This window comes from Thyridium curvatum (assembly GCF_004353045.1).
Source record: "Thyridium curvatum strain D216 chromosome Unknown NODE_38_length_371496_cov_78.080427, whole genome shotgun sequence".
Taxonomy (NCBI): Eukaryota; Fungi; Ascomycota; class Sordariomycetes; order Thyridiales; family Thyridiaceae; genus Thyridium; species Thyridium curvatum.
Window position 1 is genome coordinate 134660 of NW_022156793.1, and position 16395 is coordinate 151054.

At 57.0% G+C, this 16395-nt stretch overlaps 3 protein-coding genes across 3 annotated transcripts; 2 read left to right on the forward strand and 1 right to left on the reverse strand.

Annotated features, from left to right (window-relative positions):
• Positions 1 to 9810: 9810 nt before the first annotated feature.
• E0L32_006592 (uncharacterized protein) lies at positions 9811 to 10840 on the forward strand (the record flags this gene model as incomplete). Its single annotated transcript, XM_031141242.1, has 2 exons — positions 9811 to 9815; positions 9886 to 10840. 2 exons carry the CDS (start codon positions 9811 to 9813, stop codon positions 10838 to 10840), a joined length of 960 nt encoding a protein of 319 aa, XP_030994658.1.
• A 34-nt stretch (positions 10841 to 10874) lies between these two features.
• E0L32_006593 (uncharacterized protein) lies at positions 10875 to 11658 on the reverse strand (the record flags this gene model as incomplete). Its single annotated transcript, XM_031141243.1, has 2 exons — positions 10875 to 10993; positions 11091 to 11658. 2 exons carry the CDS (start codon positions 11656 to 11658, stop codon positions 10875 to 10877), a joined length of 687 nt encoding a protein of 228 aa, XP_030994659.1.
• A 1310-nt stretch (positions 11659 to 12968) lies between these two features.
• On the forward strand, positions 12969 to 15650 carry E0L32_006594 (uncharacterized protein; the record flags this gene model as incomplete). The annotated part of the gene is made up of 1 exon (XM_031141244.1): positions 12969 to 15650. One exon carries the CDS (start codon positions 12969 to 12971, stop codon positions 15648 to 15650), a length of 2682 nt encoding a protein of 893 aa, XP_030994660.1.
• Between the last annotated feature and the right edge of the window lie 745 nt (positions 15651 to 16395).

Consider the following 16395-nt stretch of genomic DNA (forward strand, 5'->3'; position numbering starts at 1 on the left):
AGCTGGGATTGCTCCCCGGCCTGCTAGGCCCTGCTAGCAGTGTGCTAGGGGCCCCCTTCAGCTGGCGTGCTGCCTGTTCAGGGGACTGTCGCTCGCCTGGAATGCTGTGGCCCTCGATCGGCATTTTGGAAAGCATGGTTGCTTTTTCTCCCTTGTTGCTTGTCTCGCGGGCATGTGTGTATCGTCCAGCCCTCGTTGATGAAACGCTTTGCTTCCCGTCCGACCGTCGCTGGTATTTCTCTCGACCGGTTTCAAGTCTCGAGTTGTTTGTCTCTGGCTGTCCAGTGTGTGTAAAAGCAATGTCGCATTGAAGATCCCATTCCGGATGAAGTAATCCGCCGTTGGCGCCCGCTGGTGAGTCCCTCGCCAAAATAAGAAAAAGAGAGGGAAGAAAAAACAAATCCGGCAACGCCCATTTACAGGCTGAAGGTCTGGGTCTTGCTGGGGCGCTTGATCATGTTCTCCCAGGGGATATGTTGTTTCGGTCGACACTGGCCTGTGGTGATTGCAGTTTGTTCTCGTCAGCGATCCACTCCTTCAAAGTTCAATGAGTATTGTCTCTCAAATGAGAGACACTCGCAACCACAAGAAAGCACAAAGACGTAGGACGGTCAAATGACAACTCGGCCGAGATGGTGTGTAGGTGTGCAGTGTGGTAACTGCCAAGGTGGTGATAGGACGCCGGAAGAGCGAATAGGCTCTTGCATGGGCGGAAGATTCGCTAGCGGGAAAGCATGTAGCTCCTGCGCGGGCTGGTTTCGCGTGGGACCGGATGGTGGGTGAGTGCCAATGCGTGTGCGAAGCGTGAGCGTGGTGCAGTAGCTACCCATTGCGCTCGCATGGCTCTCGCAGTAGCTGGCCGTGCTACCAGGACCCCCCGGTCATCACGAAATCAATGGCTGCCGTCTAGGTCCAGAGCTCGGCAAAGGTGGGCGACAGGCGGAAGAGGGGAAATGTGCTTGGAAGAACACGGAGAACAGAGAAGAGAGGGCCAGAAAGATAAAACGTACTGCAAACTTCGTCCGCCCTGTATCAGAAGCCGATGGTTAGCGAAAAGTTCTCCCAACGGTGTGACAAGAGACGGGCCGTGAGCGGTCACGAGTCTTGACAACTCTGGGGAAGAGTGAGGAGGGCCTACCTGTACTCAAAATGCGTCACGTTGGGCTGACACCTCCGGTGTGTCTGCGTGTAGTCTCTGCACCAGATCGCCGCAATCCATCTGTAGTGGCCGCATGCATATTCCCGCTAAGACTCATGTTAGAAAAAAAAAACCATAACATAGACGTCTTGTTGGAAGGCATCTCGTCGCCTATGCATACTTGTGTGTAGTCACACATGTTGACTATGGAAGGTCTGAGGAAGGGAAGGAAGGTGGTCGGATCTGCTAACCCGGGCCTAGCTAGCAAGGAGATGGCCGGGGGTGAGGTTACAGAATGATCGAGGTTGAGGGCGAGTTCGTCGGCGTGTAAGACGGAGCTCGTCGTCGATGAGAGTTGTGTGTTGAGGCAAGAGTGTAGACAACAACAATACTGGGGGTTGTATGGTACAGAAGAATACTTGTGGTAGGAGTCGGTATGTATATGAAGATTCACCTGTGAGCAAGGATGGGTAGACTGGGGAGGGCAGGAGGGAAGCAGAGTGTATGAGAGATGGGCATGACGTTTTATTTAAGCTTGTCGTGGGCTCTCTCGGGTCTAGAAGACTCAAGTAGCTCAGGCACGGCACTGCTAGGTCAGGTCGACAAGGTATCCATACCTTGTCCATCGTCTTGGGTTCTGGACGGGGCTCGGGGATGGACCAGGGACGGGGAGGAGGGGAGAAACACCAGGGAACCGTTTTGTGTACAGATGATGCCCAGGCTTCATGCATGTCCATTCCTAGTGCTCGGGACATTTTCCCTTAGTACAGGCTACTCGTACTGGGCAATATGGGAAACTAGGTCGATCAGAGGAGGGGGGTGGGCCAGACTTGGAGCTCTAGACAGAGGGTACTTCGATACCTCAGCATCCCAGTGCCCGGGGTCATCATCGTGGATGGGGACCACCAGCAGGAGTACCTAGGTACTGGCATTCGTACCAGAGGAAAGGCTCAGGCGTGAGCCGGTTCCATCCTGCTGTGGGTAGAATGGGTGGGGAGTGGGGTGAGGATTGGGGGGTGTGATGTTTGAATAGTTGCAATCATACTTGTAGAATCATGGAAGAATACCTAGGAAGAATGGAGACTGGAGGTGTGGTGTGGAGGGCGTCGCGCGGCGGAGACAGTTCCACAAGGCAATCATCATCCCTGGGGAACTTTTGGGATTTAGGTTGGCTGGATGGGGACGTTTCGTACCCTCCAGTATTGTAAGTGCAGCACGAAACGGTATGAGCCAGATTTTGGGATGCAAGAGGCGAGACTAGACCCAAATGCTCGGCCTCTGATACCACGGAAACACCCTGGGCCCAGGCGAGGGCCAGCATGGGTAAATATCCATACAAGTGGTGAAAGTGAAAGACTGGATAGCAACTGGAGCCTGGACTGCCAGTCAAGGTGTGCGCCGCAACTTCATATCAGAGTGAGTACCTACCCATATGTACCTCGGCGAAGCCAAAGGCACGCCAGACAGGGGGAAAAGCAAACGGGCGGCGCTTGTAGCTTGTCTGGTAACACACCCTCCTCAGTCCAGATGGACGGGGGGGTAAAAAAAGGTACACGGGTGTCATTCATTTCCAAAGAAAGTTGAATGTGAAGGAACAACTCATCTCTTCTTTCCTGCCAGCGCCTGCTGAAACCTTGATTGATGTCTGCTTATGAACGCAGGTGTGCCTTACGGGCAGAGACTTACATGAAGAAGCAACCTAAGCGAGCAATCGAGGGCTGCGCTGCGTGTGTGTGTGTGTGTGTCTATGCCGTCAACGATTCTCACCTAAGCCAAACGGAGAGGCCAGGCCAACGACGCCAAAACGGAGCCCAATCAGGTACTATTTACCATGTTTTCCAGGCACATGGCACTCTTTAACTACGTATGCAGCGTCAGAGTCCGCCGCTCGGGACAGACGGCCATGGGCGCCGTAGCAGACCAAAAGGAACAGGCCTTCCTGGATGCCGATCTACGTACCTAGGGTGATGACGAGCCAGGCCTGACTTGCTCCCTGGAAAGGAGCTGTATTAGATGGTGACGGAGACAGGTTGTTCAAGCACTGTAATTCGGCGGTGCCTCTAAATTGATGGGCTCGGGTAACTACTCGGAGGGAGGCAAGCTATTTGACCCTCACTCAAGCTCACGGTGGATACTCCGACTCGCCAGAGTACCTGAGGTCGTGTTAGCCTGCTGTCTGTGGGTTTTGGCGCAGACCGGTGAGCGCCTATCACATCGCTGTTCTGGACTGTCACTCGAGTGATCTCCAGTAGGAACAAGGTGGGAAGTGAGGTCTCTGCCCTGGAGCGTCGTAATTCATTCGTCCTCTTCCCCAGCTGGCCCCTGCCGCGCCGAGCTACATCGCAGGCAGGATTCCTTGATCAAAGCTCGGAAGCATTTGGAGCCACGACGGTGGTCCGAAAGAGGCAATTCCCCGGAGTCTCAGTTTTATGCCGCAGAAGAAAAGAAAAGGGCCCCAGCGGCAGCCATTACGAGCCGTGCTATCGCTGCCACTGTCAGCATGTAACTACTTGTAGGGAAGAGATGTTGCACGACGCCGGGTGCTGTAATTAACAGGCGCCGACTGGAGACTAGCTAGGGGCCACTGATACTTTGCGATGGCCGCATCAGCCCCATTCCCTGCTAACTAACGGGTCGGGCCCTTTCGCGCGCCCTGGAATGGTGGCTGTCACTGAAACGAAGGTTTTGCTTTGGCCGCCCAAAGGTACCCGGTACCTACGAGCGGTCAGTGTCAAAGGTGACCTCAGTCTTGCACACTCCTCATGCGGCTTGCCGAGCTCAATTCCTAGAAACTTCCGCAGACAACAGTCCACGCAACCAGCATCGTTGTTTTCCATTCACGGAGCACGGGTGGTGTCCTGTCCTTCTTCGCTTATGGGAACTGGCGAATAGGCGACAAGCTGGCTGAAAGGTGTGGTAGAGGGAGGGTTGAAAACCAGGTAGTCGGAAGTCGTCGCTCTTACTTGCGGTGCTGCGCCCGCACGGCTTGCTGCAGAAGCCAATGAGGTCCTTTTCCGCCTCGTGCTGGCTGGCTGGCTGCTTTCTCGTGTGCTTGCTTGCCTGCTGCTTGCGTCTTTTATTAACCACAAACAAGCCTTTGACGGGTGTCCTGTTCAGCAACGTCAACCCAAACACCCATGTACGCACATCTTCCCCAGACAACTCACCGAATTCCCATGACGACACTGGGCAAGGACATATGATGCTGCACCCTGCCGTATGCCGTGTTCCCGATCTGCTTCAATCCATGGTGAGCCGGACCAATTCGCCCACCGTTTTCGCCTTGGCCGTGAGCAATGCCGACTCTCCCTCCAGCTGGGGACACCCTGGACTTCACGTTCAACGCCAGCAAACCAGCGGACACTGCGGAGTGGGCACGTGGCAGGCCCCTGTTGGCGTCCAGCGGGGGGACCTCTCTTGCCAAGCTGGGAGACGGACACCACTCTGAGCAGCGGACGCCCTCAGGCCCTCTTCCCACTTTGAGGAAGTTTTACGAGTGAACGGCGGGTACCCGAGCCCCCTCCCTCTCCACTCTGCTTCCCTCTGGTGGCCTCGACGACGCACGCATCAAATCCGCACGTTCATGGGTGAGCGCTTCAGGCCCCTGGAGGTCAGTCTCTTAAGATTCTTGCGGGCCAATATCAGATCAGAACCTCGTTTCCAGCCGGCCTGACCTGCCCAGGGTGGGCGGCGCAATTCCCGATGGGAGTATTTGCCGATCCTGCTGCCCTACGCGTCCAGTCGAGCATGACAGCGGCCGAGCTGCGGCTCTCTCGAGACTTCAATGCCAATGAGGCCAAGCAAGTCGAGAAAAGTCGGAGTCACCGGGAGGGATATCAGTGGACCACCCACTGTGAAATGACACTTGCTAGTTGGCAAAACGCCCAACACCGCCGCTACTGGCAGAGTTTTTGAGCTGCCCATCTTGCATGAGTGGATTCGTTAACGGTCTTTTGACAAGGACCGGGCCTGCTCCGTATGTCGACGGAGCAAACATACACTGAAAAGGGCACTAGAGAGACACCATCGCGGTGACACTGCTTCGTATATTTCGACATGGGAAATTACTCCGTGAAGCAAGTTCCAATTTCGGGTCTTTCGAGCAGAGGCCGGAGGTAGCTCAAGCCGACAAGTTTTCGGCATCCACCTCAAACGCGCACAGAGGACGGCAATGAGGCGGCGATACTGGGCATCTTCCCGCAGTTTCCAAAGCGGTAACGGCCCGAGTGTTCTGGGCTGCCCTCTCTGATGCCGAAAGAAGAGCTACTGGGATTTCTACAGCCCTGCCAAGAACTGACGATATCCACCAAGCCTCCGCACCCTCGTCAGATGCATTACCTTTTGTGGCCAGACATGTGGACTCTGTTTTAGGTGGCTGGTGTTTGACGTCGAAACTTGGGCGAGTCAGTGTCTGTCTTCCGGGTGCCGGCGGCCGGAAATGCGAGGTTTGACTGCAATCAATTCCGCTCCGAGATGAGATGCCAAAACCGAAACACGTTCGAGTTACATTCGGCACCCGTGCTGGACGAATTCCAGTGCTGATCATATAACTCCGGCCTTGCTCCCAAGAAAGAGACAAGGAAGGACACATGAGGCTGAGAATTCCACGGTCAATGTCCGTGGCACGTTTGGCCCGCGGGCAAAGCAGAGCAATGGGCTGCAATCGCCATGGATTGCATTCCTGGGCTGGTCTGTCATGCGTCTGAACTGATACGTCGTTCTTCACCGAGCCGAGTTCCGGTGAAACCTTTGGAAAGTCCATCATCTTCCACCTATGGCGTCGGCCGTCCCAGCCATCAGCTACGTTGGCCACATGCTGTCTTTCGCCGTTCCTTATTCCTCATGGACCCGAAGGGGCGAGACGCATCATATCAGCTCATCGGCGCACTGAAGTGCATGTTTGCCCTTCTCCCTCAACTGACAGGTCACAATGCAAACAAATGTCGAGGATCTACATTTTGATTGCCCCTGCCTTGTGCAGTTTTTACGATGAAGCGAGACAGCTTCGGCCCGTGTTGCTCGGCTGCTTCACTGCCAGAGGAGAAGCAATCTAATCCCTGGTGCATTTTGACAACATCCAGAAGAGGCAAAGGTTGCCGCGCATGTCAGCACCAAAGCAAACACCAGGGTCCCAAGCAATCTTGTATTCGTCATACCAGGGGGGCACAGGTCCCCTACTTTTTGCCCTTGCAAGTATGATGGACGGTAGCAAAACGTCATTGAACCTGGTCATTGTACGGTGGGCAGTGGACACTCCGCAACTCTTCTTGCGAAGCTGCGTTTTTGGACATGAAAAACGTCAGTGACAGAGGAGAGGAGGGCCTGTGTGGGACGTCGTTTCTGTCAGGTGGCTCATTTTTCCTCACTAAATGAGTCCAGGTCCGCAGTGTTGGGTCGGTACATGAGTAGATCACCCACTCGCCCGTAGATCTTCTGCTGTGGTTTTGTACCCCAGAGAAGGGAGAGGAGCACATGGCCCCATTGACATGGAAAACTGCCTTCCCTCCAGGGCATAGTAGGCCGCAAATCTTGTCTACTTGAGCATCAAGGTCAACACCAATCTACTGACAGCCGAGATGGCGGGCTCGCTAGGGGCCTAGAGGAGTAGAAAGCGGCCCTTGGGCAGCTCGCCCTGCTGAGTCCTGACCGCCATTCCCTCCAGGAAACGGAGTGCTTCTGCCGTCAGGCGGCTTTGAAGCCTTCACCGATGGAAAAACCCAGCCCTGCTGTGCCCCTCCTCTCTTGCGCTTTCCGAGGTGTCATTCGTTTTCGTGGCCGTGGGGCATTTGTCCACACCCGGAGGGATTGAGAAGCAGGGTTCCGAAACAAACACCCTTTTCCTCTTCTGCATACGAAATAGGTGTGTGGCTTGCTTGCCTCTTTGCCTTCTGGCTGGCTGGCCGGCCGGCTTGCTGCTTTGCCCATCCACACGACTCGGGAAGGCGGGAAAAGCTGGGCTGAGAGTCGGCTTCAGTGCTAGGCCCCTACCCGCCGCTGTTGCTGCCTCAAGTCGACGGGCTCCTCTCCTCGGCTGCGCCAGCTTCGGGCCGCCAATGGGCCTCGGCCGGGGGTGCCCGTGTCTCCAAACGAAAAGCGACTAGGTAAACGTGGATGCAGTAAGGGGCGGCGATCACAGAACCCTGAAAAAGGCGTTTTCTAGTGGGAAGGGTAGGTGACTGACAGGAAGTTCCTGATCTCCAGCGCTACTGCTAGCGGGATGCTCGGGATAGTACTAGAGGGCCACTATGGCTCTGGCTCCGCGAGGCACAAGTGCTTCGTAACGTAGGTATCTATCGTGAAAGCCCACTCGCAGCCCCCCTCGGCGGCCATCGTTTGCGCGCGTCATGTCCCCTCTCGGACTCAGTGACTCCCTGACTCTCCCCTGAGGTCTGAGGGGGTGGATCATGACCCTTGTCTGGAGCGGTGACATCTTGAAGGACGAAATTCGCTCTTGGCGAAGGGCCGGCCAATCAGCGTGGGCCCAGCAGGTCTCCTCGGGTTTACCAACAGCATGGAATCGGGTTGCTAGCTGCCCTCACTAATCTTACTGATCTCCGCTTTGGACCCTCTGGGCCATCATGGCCGACGATGTTGGGCTTCGTCCGTCCCCCCCCCTGGAGGGAATTGGCCGATGGGACGATGTGGGTTATGAGGAAAGGGAAGCGATCTTGGTTCCCGGCCGATCCCGCGACGCGCCGCCATCTACAAGGACAGGGAGAAGAGTGAAGGGGGCAAGATGAAGGAGATACGAACACATTCGACTCTCTCTCGGCGAAAAGGGACGCTCCCAATATACGCAGAATGATCTATCAGAACTCGCAAACCTCGGCCATATCCACTTGCGGGGAACGTTTCCCTCTGGCAGAGATGTCCACATGCCTGCAGGCACTCCGCGTGTTTGACAGGCGCAGTCATTTAGTTAACTGTTCCCATTCCCTCCCCTCCCATCACTCGACTAGGCAGGTAGGGTGAGCGAGAAGGATCTGATCTCTTCACCGGTGCGGAGCCCCAATCAGGGACGACGCCGACTCGAGACCACACACCATCCCCCTCCTGCTACAGACAATGTCGGGGGACGTCGGCGACCTGAGCAAGTGCGCTTGGATTCCCGCGCATGATTCTGGCATGATCCGGGATTTTCTCCATCAAGAAAGGCGCGGCAATGATAGGACTGCGCCGCGCCTCTGAAAGCACGAGACAGAGAGGGCAGAACATGTTGCAGCTGAAGCCCGGTCCACTCTTGGCGCAGTGCGCTACAGCTTCAACAAGTTTAGCAGGGCCACCGAAGAATGGGATCAGCTTCTCAGCTGCCACTGGTCAGATGTGACAGGTGAGGAAAGAACAGACTGAGTCAACGGACGGACCTGGCGAGGAAGACCGGCTGCTGGCATGGCCTTGTCGGCATTGCAAGGAGTCATTCGCTGGCAATGGAGCACGTGGGCAGGCTTGCCTTGAGACGAGGACCTGTGTCTCCCTAATCCCATCTCAAACTGACTAGACTGCCTGTATCTTGCCGCACTGTGTCTGTGTGTCTGGACTCGGCCGATTCCATTAGTTATCTCGCGAAACTCGTCTATTTGCCAGCATGTCCGCAGCACCAGGATGGCCATGCTACACCGCTTCCAGTCCTGTCTATCTGCGGGGACACCAAGCTGCGCAGATCTCTCCTCTCCAATCACGACAGACATGTGATGCCGGGTCTCATCTAGGAAACCCTTGATGATGAACGGTTGCATGTTTCTGACCCAGATCCGGCACACAGACCTGTCAGAACCATGCTTCCGACTCGCAGGCTGTCTGGTGCATGTGAGCAGCTCGCCTCGCTCATCCTTCAGGATCTCTCTCCCACCCCGTAACTACCCCGGTTGCAAAGAGCAGTGAGGAAGTGAGGGGATAGGCCAGTTAGGCGGGCATCCATGTATGGCGTGGGGGCCAAGAACAGAAGCCATCCAGCCGTTTTGGCGTGTGCGCGGCCGGGAAGGCATCGCGCCGTGCGGTTCGTCCCATTCGCTAAGTTTAGCGTGGGGGTTTTGACATCTCCTGGGCAAGAGGCCTGGTTTCAGCACCACCATCGTGTGTCATAGAGAGGCTTCCAAGGTTGACAGAGCGGCCGCGTGCATTAGCTTCTTCCCGGTGTAGCTCTATCAGCGGCGCTATCCCACACAGAGTGGCAGTTGACAAAGCGGAAGAGCAAGTTATGTTTTCATCCAGCATGCGGGCGTGGATGAGGTCAGGTGCGGTCGGAATGGCGTTCTAGCCCTTCGAGTGAATCATTGAATAATGACGATCTGCGTCGTTGTGACTTAGATTGTCTAAATAGGTATGCAGTTCGTTAAGCTTCTGGCTTAGTGAAGTCTCCATTTTCCGTTTATGAGCAGTATTGCAACGGTATCTGATTGAGTAGACCGTGGAGTCCAGCTCGCCTGGTTCTGCGGGGCATGACATGATTCAACTCCAGATCATTTTTGACCACATCTGACATCTCACATCTCAGACACCTCGTGAAAGACTTCGTGTCCAATTAAGGATATGCCACGCAAAGTTTGGAAGAGGGTCGAATATTCAGGGAGTGGCAATAGATGCGAGCAAAATTGATGAAGCTGTCTTCTATGAAAATCGGAGTGCATGTGAGATCCATTCAACAGTCATCCGGATCCCAAAATTAAGACCTCATGAAGTAATGATTGAATAAGAAAAGGCCTAAAGAAGGGCAAAAAACGTACGCAGAATCTAACAAGAAGAAAAAGAAGAAAAAAAAAGCCTGAAATCGTAAAGACGTCGCAAGTCAAGAGCAGGAAACCCTCACTACCTCTCCATTCTCCCAACAAGAGTCTCGCTCGTCGTCACCGAGTCGTGCTCCCTCTTGTCCGACACTCTCTCCGCCAGCACCCGCCACGCCTTCTGCCTCACCCTCTCCCTCAGTGCGTTCATCATGGCCAGCCTCCTCTGCCGCACCACGTCCGGCTGCTCACCCCTACCGCCGTCGTTGCCGCCGCCGCCGCCAGAACACCCGCCGCAGCCTCTAGCCGGCCCGACGTCCGGCCGGTCCGGCATCCGCCACGCCGGGTACAAATTCCCGTCGTGATGACCGGACCCGGACCCGTCCCGGAGCCCCACGCCGCTCGGCTGCTCGGCAAAATAGCACTGGCAGAGCATGCACGGCGGCTTGCTGCAGCCGACGAACTTGACGTTGCGGAAGAAGCGCTCCGGGCGGGTGCCGCCGCACGAGTGCTCCAGCCAGTTGAGCACGGCGACCTCGGCGTGCACGAGCGGCTGGAAACTGGGGCAGCGCCACTGCCTGGCGACGGCCGCGTCGACGACGCCGGCACCCAGGGCGCGGTCGACCTCCTGCAGGAGGGAGGCGTGGTGCGGCCTGTCCATTTTGGAAGAGTGTTGCCTGACGAGCTCGCTGGCCGACTTGAGCTTTTCGCCGACCGGTCTGCCCTCGCACGCTGCGGAGGGGATGGCGACGACGTCAAAGTCGTCAAAGAGCTCCGGCCAGACTATGGCCACGATGCCCAGGTCCTCGACGAGGTGCCCGTAGGAGAGGAGGCGGCCCGAGTGGTGGTGAAGCTCGCGCCAGGGGGCTGCGTTGCCTCCTCGGTCATTGTCCAGCCGGCGGCTGATGAACATGCGCAGGGGATTGTCGTCTCTCAGGCACTTGAGGCGCCTAATGAGTTTCTCGACAACATCGAGGACTGATACACGCGTTGTTGTCAGCTTCGCACACAATCCATCAGGATCCAAGTTGCATGCTTGGGGATAGAAACTTGCATTCATCTTCAACCATGTCCTTGAGCTTCGCAGGTGGTAGGATATCTTGCAAGCCTCGGAGCTTCTCAGCATACACCAGTGCTAAAGAGTACATATTCAGCAACAGTTTCGTTTACTAGAGAGGAGTAGGGCCAAATAGACAACCGTTCCTCACCTTCTTTTGAAGTATCCCTCATACAATGGCCGATGCACTCAAGCAGTGCCCCTCGCAACCCATTGACATAGCACTTGACCCTTTCCTGACAGAATCTCAAGATGTTCCTCTGATTCTGGTGGTACGCCTCCTCACGCGACCGCTTGGTGTGCGAAGTCCGCGATAGCTCCCCGACAGAGCGTAGGACGGCGGTGATGTGTTTGCAAACAGCCTCGAGCTGGGCCGGCGTCCGGCTGTTCGACGCGAACACGTAGCGGACTCTGGGGTCCGTGTTCTGCAGCGCGGCAAAAGCAGTGACGGTGGCGCCTCCAGGACGCGAGTCACAAATCTTGCCCAGCTTCGAGAGATAGAGGCGCAACATATCCTCGGGCTCTCCTGGATCTGCCGTGCGAATCCGGGGCGAGTCAGGAGAGCGCCTTTGGCTTGGCCGGCTGCAGACTTGGTTCAGGGCATGGAGCAGGACTATGAGCTCGTAGAAACGCCCTTTGGCTTGAGAAGATAACTCGAGTGCATCCGAGATGTCTGTAGAAGATACCGTTGTCAACATCCGGCATGCTGCTTCGACCAGATTGTGCGGCCTCTCTTCCGCCATGTCGACCGAAAAGGAGGCGGATTCCTCGCAGGCAAAGATACCAGACAAAAGGGACGACTCGCGCAAGAAAAGGCAGAGCGAGTTCGCAATGGCTCAAATGGCGACACCGTAAACTCTCATGCCATTGCCAACGTCCTCTGATCCAGATAACCCGACCCCTTAAATACCATTTCCAAATCCCGTCCGCATCATCCTTCAAGCCTTGAATCCCTCCGTCTCAAGCCTCCATACCCTCCGCCCCCCTCCCCGCAAGCAAAATACCGGCATTGAGGCCCAACACCGCAGGCACCAGGTGCTGCGCATCATCGCGCATGCTTCCTGCCCACGTTTGCGCCAGACATCGATTACGTGCATGACGGCGTTGCGGGCCCGCGCGCGCCCATGCGCAGCAGCAGCATTTGGAGGAAGAAGAAAAAAGAGCTCGCAGCCAGCGCCGGGCCGTGCTGCAGCCCTGCTGCTAGCCTCGCATGAGACCTGCAGCCAACAGCGTCCAAGCCGCACCGGACCGTGCCTCGGCATTGGTTCCACGTCAAAGATGCTGCACACCCATTCGCGTGAAAACTCTGCCTCAGTGTCGGCGGAAGGTCTGGAACGACGGTACATGCCCCTCCCTTTTCACGCATGGCGTGAAAATGGCCCGGGTTACACCTGCGCAAATTGGCACGGCGGGACGTGACACGACTGCGCAATCTGGACGCCTTAAATCATCCTCTGCGTGCATGCTGTGTCCTTCGTGTCCCTTGGGGGCGGGGAGACAGCGCATTGCGATCGTCGGGAGCGGTGAAGAGACGGAACGACAAGGCTAGGGCAGTGCTCGCACTCGATTGTCGTTGCAGTTGCGGTCTTGAAGCCCAAGATGCCGTGATGATGGGTCGGCCGTGATGATTACTGGCCCTGGCATGCTTGGCTCGGCTTGGAACTCAAGGCATCGGTGAGCAGACCAGACAAAAGACGTGGAGGCTTAGAGGTGTAATGATGCCCGAGCATGCAGTATGTGTTGTATTGGAACATCTCCCCATGGAAGGCGTTGGTAAAGAGGATGAATCATTGCGGACCGCGATCCACGCGCGCCGCCGACGAGCTCCGGGCGAGCTTGGAGCGGACTTCCCCGCAGCCAGGGTCAAGCCGCTGGTGGGGAGCGGAAGCGGGCCCTGAAACACATGAGCCTAGCGCGTTCTAGCGGCCGGCAACCCCGCCGAATCCACTGTAGCTGAAAATCGCGAATTTCCAAGACACGCCTTAAAGAGTGAATCTCGACTGGTGTCTGCGATTGCCACGATAGAATTGTGTCCAGAACGATGCCACACAGCATGGATGCCTCCATGACAAGCCTCAAAGGCCTGGGCACCTGGCAGCGGTACAAGCTCGGCCAGCAGCAGTTCACAAAATGGCTGCGCCAGACATCAACCAAGCTCACCGCGTCGCGTCAGGCCGAGGAGCCCGCGGCAGAACAGGCCAACGGTGATGGGGACAGCGCGTCAGTCAAGTCCAAGACGCGCAAGAAGAAGACCACCAAGGTTCCCCTAGAGGATGACGCGCGATTCGTGCACTGGACGGAGCTGGAGCGCATGGCGCAGGTAGTGGCTAGCCAGGCGTCGCCCGAGGAGATCCCCGCCGCGCCGATTAATATTCTGCGCGACGTGGTGACCCTCCGCAAGAAGAGCGCGCGCTTCTTCAACAGCAGCGACGCCCAGGACGAGGAAACGCGGACCAGGAACGCAGGCCACGAGCACATCATCAAGGTGCTGGAGCGCGTGCTGGGTCTGCTCGAGGGAGCGGTCAAGTCAGTGCGGAACGGTGTCGCTGGGGGGGTGAAAGGAGCGCAGGCTAAGGACCAGGCCAAGCACGCTACCGGCGTGAGCACGGCCGACCTGGCCAACATGTTTGAGTATCTCAAGGTGGAGGCGCCTGCGGAGGACGAGGATGCAGACGAAGATGACGAGTCGGAGACTGAAAGCATCATGAGCAAGTCGACCCGCGGGTCGAAGCGGAGCGGCAAAAAGAAGAAGCCTGGCAAGAGGGGCGGCAAAACCAAGGCCTCCAAGAAGGAGAGACAGGGGAGCACGGAAACGCAAACCTCGTCCAGTAACTGGGTCGATTCGTACAGCATTGGGACGGCCGAGCCCGACGGCGAAGACGACGAGGAGCTCGACGTCTACACCCTTCTCTACTGCTTCTTTGTCGATTTTAACAAGATCCGGGACTACGTCCGCGAGAGGTGGTGCGACTACTTCTTCGACAGCTCCGTGTCGCTGGACAAGCTGGCCGTCGTCACCAATGCCGCCTGTCAGCTTTTTTACGACCTGCAGAGCGATCTCGTGCGCACCCTTAAGAAGGCCGGTGCGTCCGAGCTGGCCGACTACGGGGCCATGTGGGGCATGCTCTTCGTCACGTACGGCCTGGAGCACGTGGAGTACGGAGAGGACGAGGAGAGCCTTCTGACGGCAGAAGAGCGGGACGAGAAGATCTGGAAGCAGGAGGCGGACTGGCTCGGCATGCCGGCCTATTTCTCCATCGAGAAAACCCTCAGACATATCCCGCCGGGCAAGGTCCCCATGATGCGCCCCGGTGAGATCCGCCAGCCGGTATACGGTGCCACGACGCCAGAGGGGCTTTCGATCTTCACGGACAGGGCCGTGAACCAGATGCTGTTCGACACGGTGATTGTCAAGGCGCTCAAGCACAACAACCAGGAACCGCCGTCGCTGCCGGCAGAGACGTGCCTGCAGATGGCCTTCCAGGCGGCGCTGCGTGAGAAGCAATACACCCCGGCCTTCGTCCTGAGCCTGCAGCTGTACGTGGACATTCGGTACATTATGGAAGAGCGCGTGGTGGAGGCGTTCGGGGAGATGCAAGTGACGGCGAAGAAAGCGCAGCAGGTGCTCAAAGCGCACTTGGACAAGGCCACCGGCCCGCGGTACCACCTGAAGGGCGAGATGCGGCAGACCCTCAAGATCCTCGAGCACTATGCGCTAGAGGACTTCACGCTGGAGGACAGGAGGTTGCGCTTCCTGAAGCAGGGCGAGGACCCAGAGATAGAGCCTTTTACACTGTACAAGTATGACCCGATCTGGGCCGGGCTGCTCGACATGCGGACCAAGGTGACCATGAGCGACCTTGGGCACGAATTCGTGCGGTACTCGCCCGTGGTTGAAGCGGCTGCGTTCATCTACAGCGCGGCGAGAGCATGTTTCGAGGGAAACGAGGGCAAGGGCCTCCTGCCTGCGTGGCCGGTCATGGACAAGTATTTGGCAACCTTTCTCCCGGAGAGCGAGTTTGCGAGGACTATTGCGGCGGGCAAGGATGATCCGGTGCGATTGCTTCTGTCATTTGACAGGATATCCCGAAAGTTCCAGCCCTTTGGGGAACCCAAGTCGCCGATGCTGCCCGGGGTAGGCGGTGAGACGTATGTTCCCACATTCGGGTACAGGAATGCATTGTTCCAGCACCTCGACGGATTTGGCTCTATCAAGCAGGACAATCTGTACCTGGTCAAGATCCTTTTGCTCCACCTGCACGTCGAGGAAGTCAAGTGGGACGCGCGCGAAGAGGCGCGGAAGCGAGCGAACGGGTCCGGAGAGGTTGCGGAGGTCGTTCCGGATATGACCCTGATGAATGACCGCGAGTGGTGCAAGCGCAAGGCGGAGAAGCTGGAGGCAAGGTATGCACAGATGGATCCCGTGGAGATTCTCGGCATTCTGGAGAGCGTTTTGGCCGAGCTGGACGAGCTGCTCGACCTCGACTACTTCCAGCTGCATGACCAGAGCGTGGCATTCCTGAAGAAGCTGAGCCAAGCGTTGGGTTCCGAGTTCCAGGCTCGGGTTGGCTATGTAGCCAGGAAAGACGACTGTCTGCCGGACATGTTGGCAAGAGTGCCTGTATGCCTAGGCGAGCTTTTGGTCAAGATGTCTGCGGAGGATGCAGAGCAGACACAGCACATGTTTTCGGTGGTCGCTGGTTGCTTGCGCGAAATGCACCATCCATCTCAGTGATGGACGACAGTGCATCTCGATTTGTGTGACGGCTGGTTTTGCTGAGGGATTTGGTGTCCTCGTTCGAGAAAGCGGAGGGTAGTTGAGGCGCTGGTTGTGATAGAAGAGAGAGTTCTCTCGCCTCACCTGCCTGCTTGCCTGCCTGCCTTGCCTTGACATGCTTTGAGTACTTGTAGTTGAGAAAAATTGAGGAAATGAAGCTGATCGCCATTCATCGCCCAACCTTACCTTGACTGACCCGCACGCGCACCTGCACTGACTTGCACTTTCCCCAGACAGACCAGACCCACGCCTGCCACGACAGCACACGGACCTTGTCCTAAAAGTGGAAGGGAAGGAAAAGCTTGGCGGGCAGGTCTGGCCAACCGGACTGCCTGGACCCCTTTTTTTCGGGCGGCACACTAAACCCTATGCAGGGGCAATTTCCACTTCCTTCAGGGCCCTGACAGGTAACGCCAGGCACCGTCAGCAGCCCCAGCAGCCACCCATTCCCCCAGAGAAACCCGCCCAACAGTCTTGCGTGCCTCTCTTTTTCCCTTTTCTCCTCCTCCTCTTTGCTCTCCCCACCAGACCAGCACCCAATGCTCTCTCGGTCGATCGAGTCGCAACCGACACAGTCCGCCGCGACGGCGGCTACACCGTGACCGAACCACGCTCCCTCATCCTATAGCGATCCTCCCAGCAGGAGTCGCTCGTCCATTCACTCCTTCGAATACCTTCCGGGGTGATCGCTCCATCGGCGACC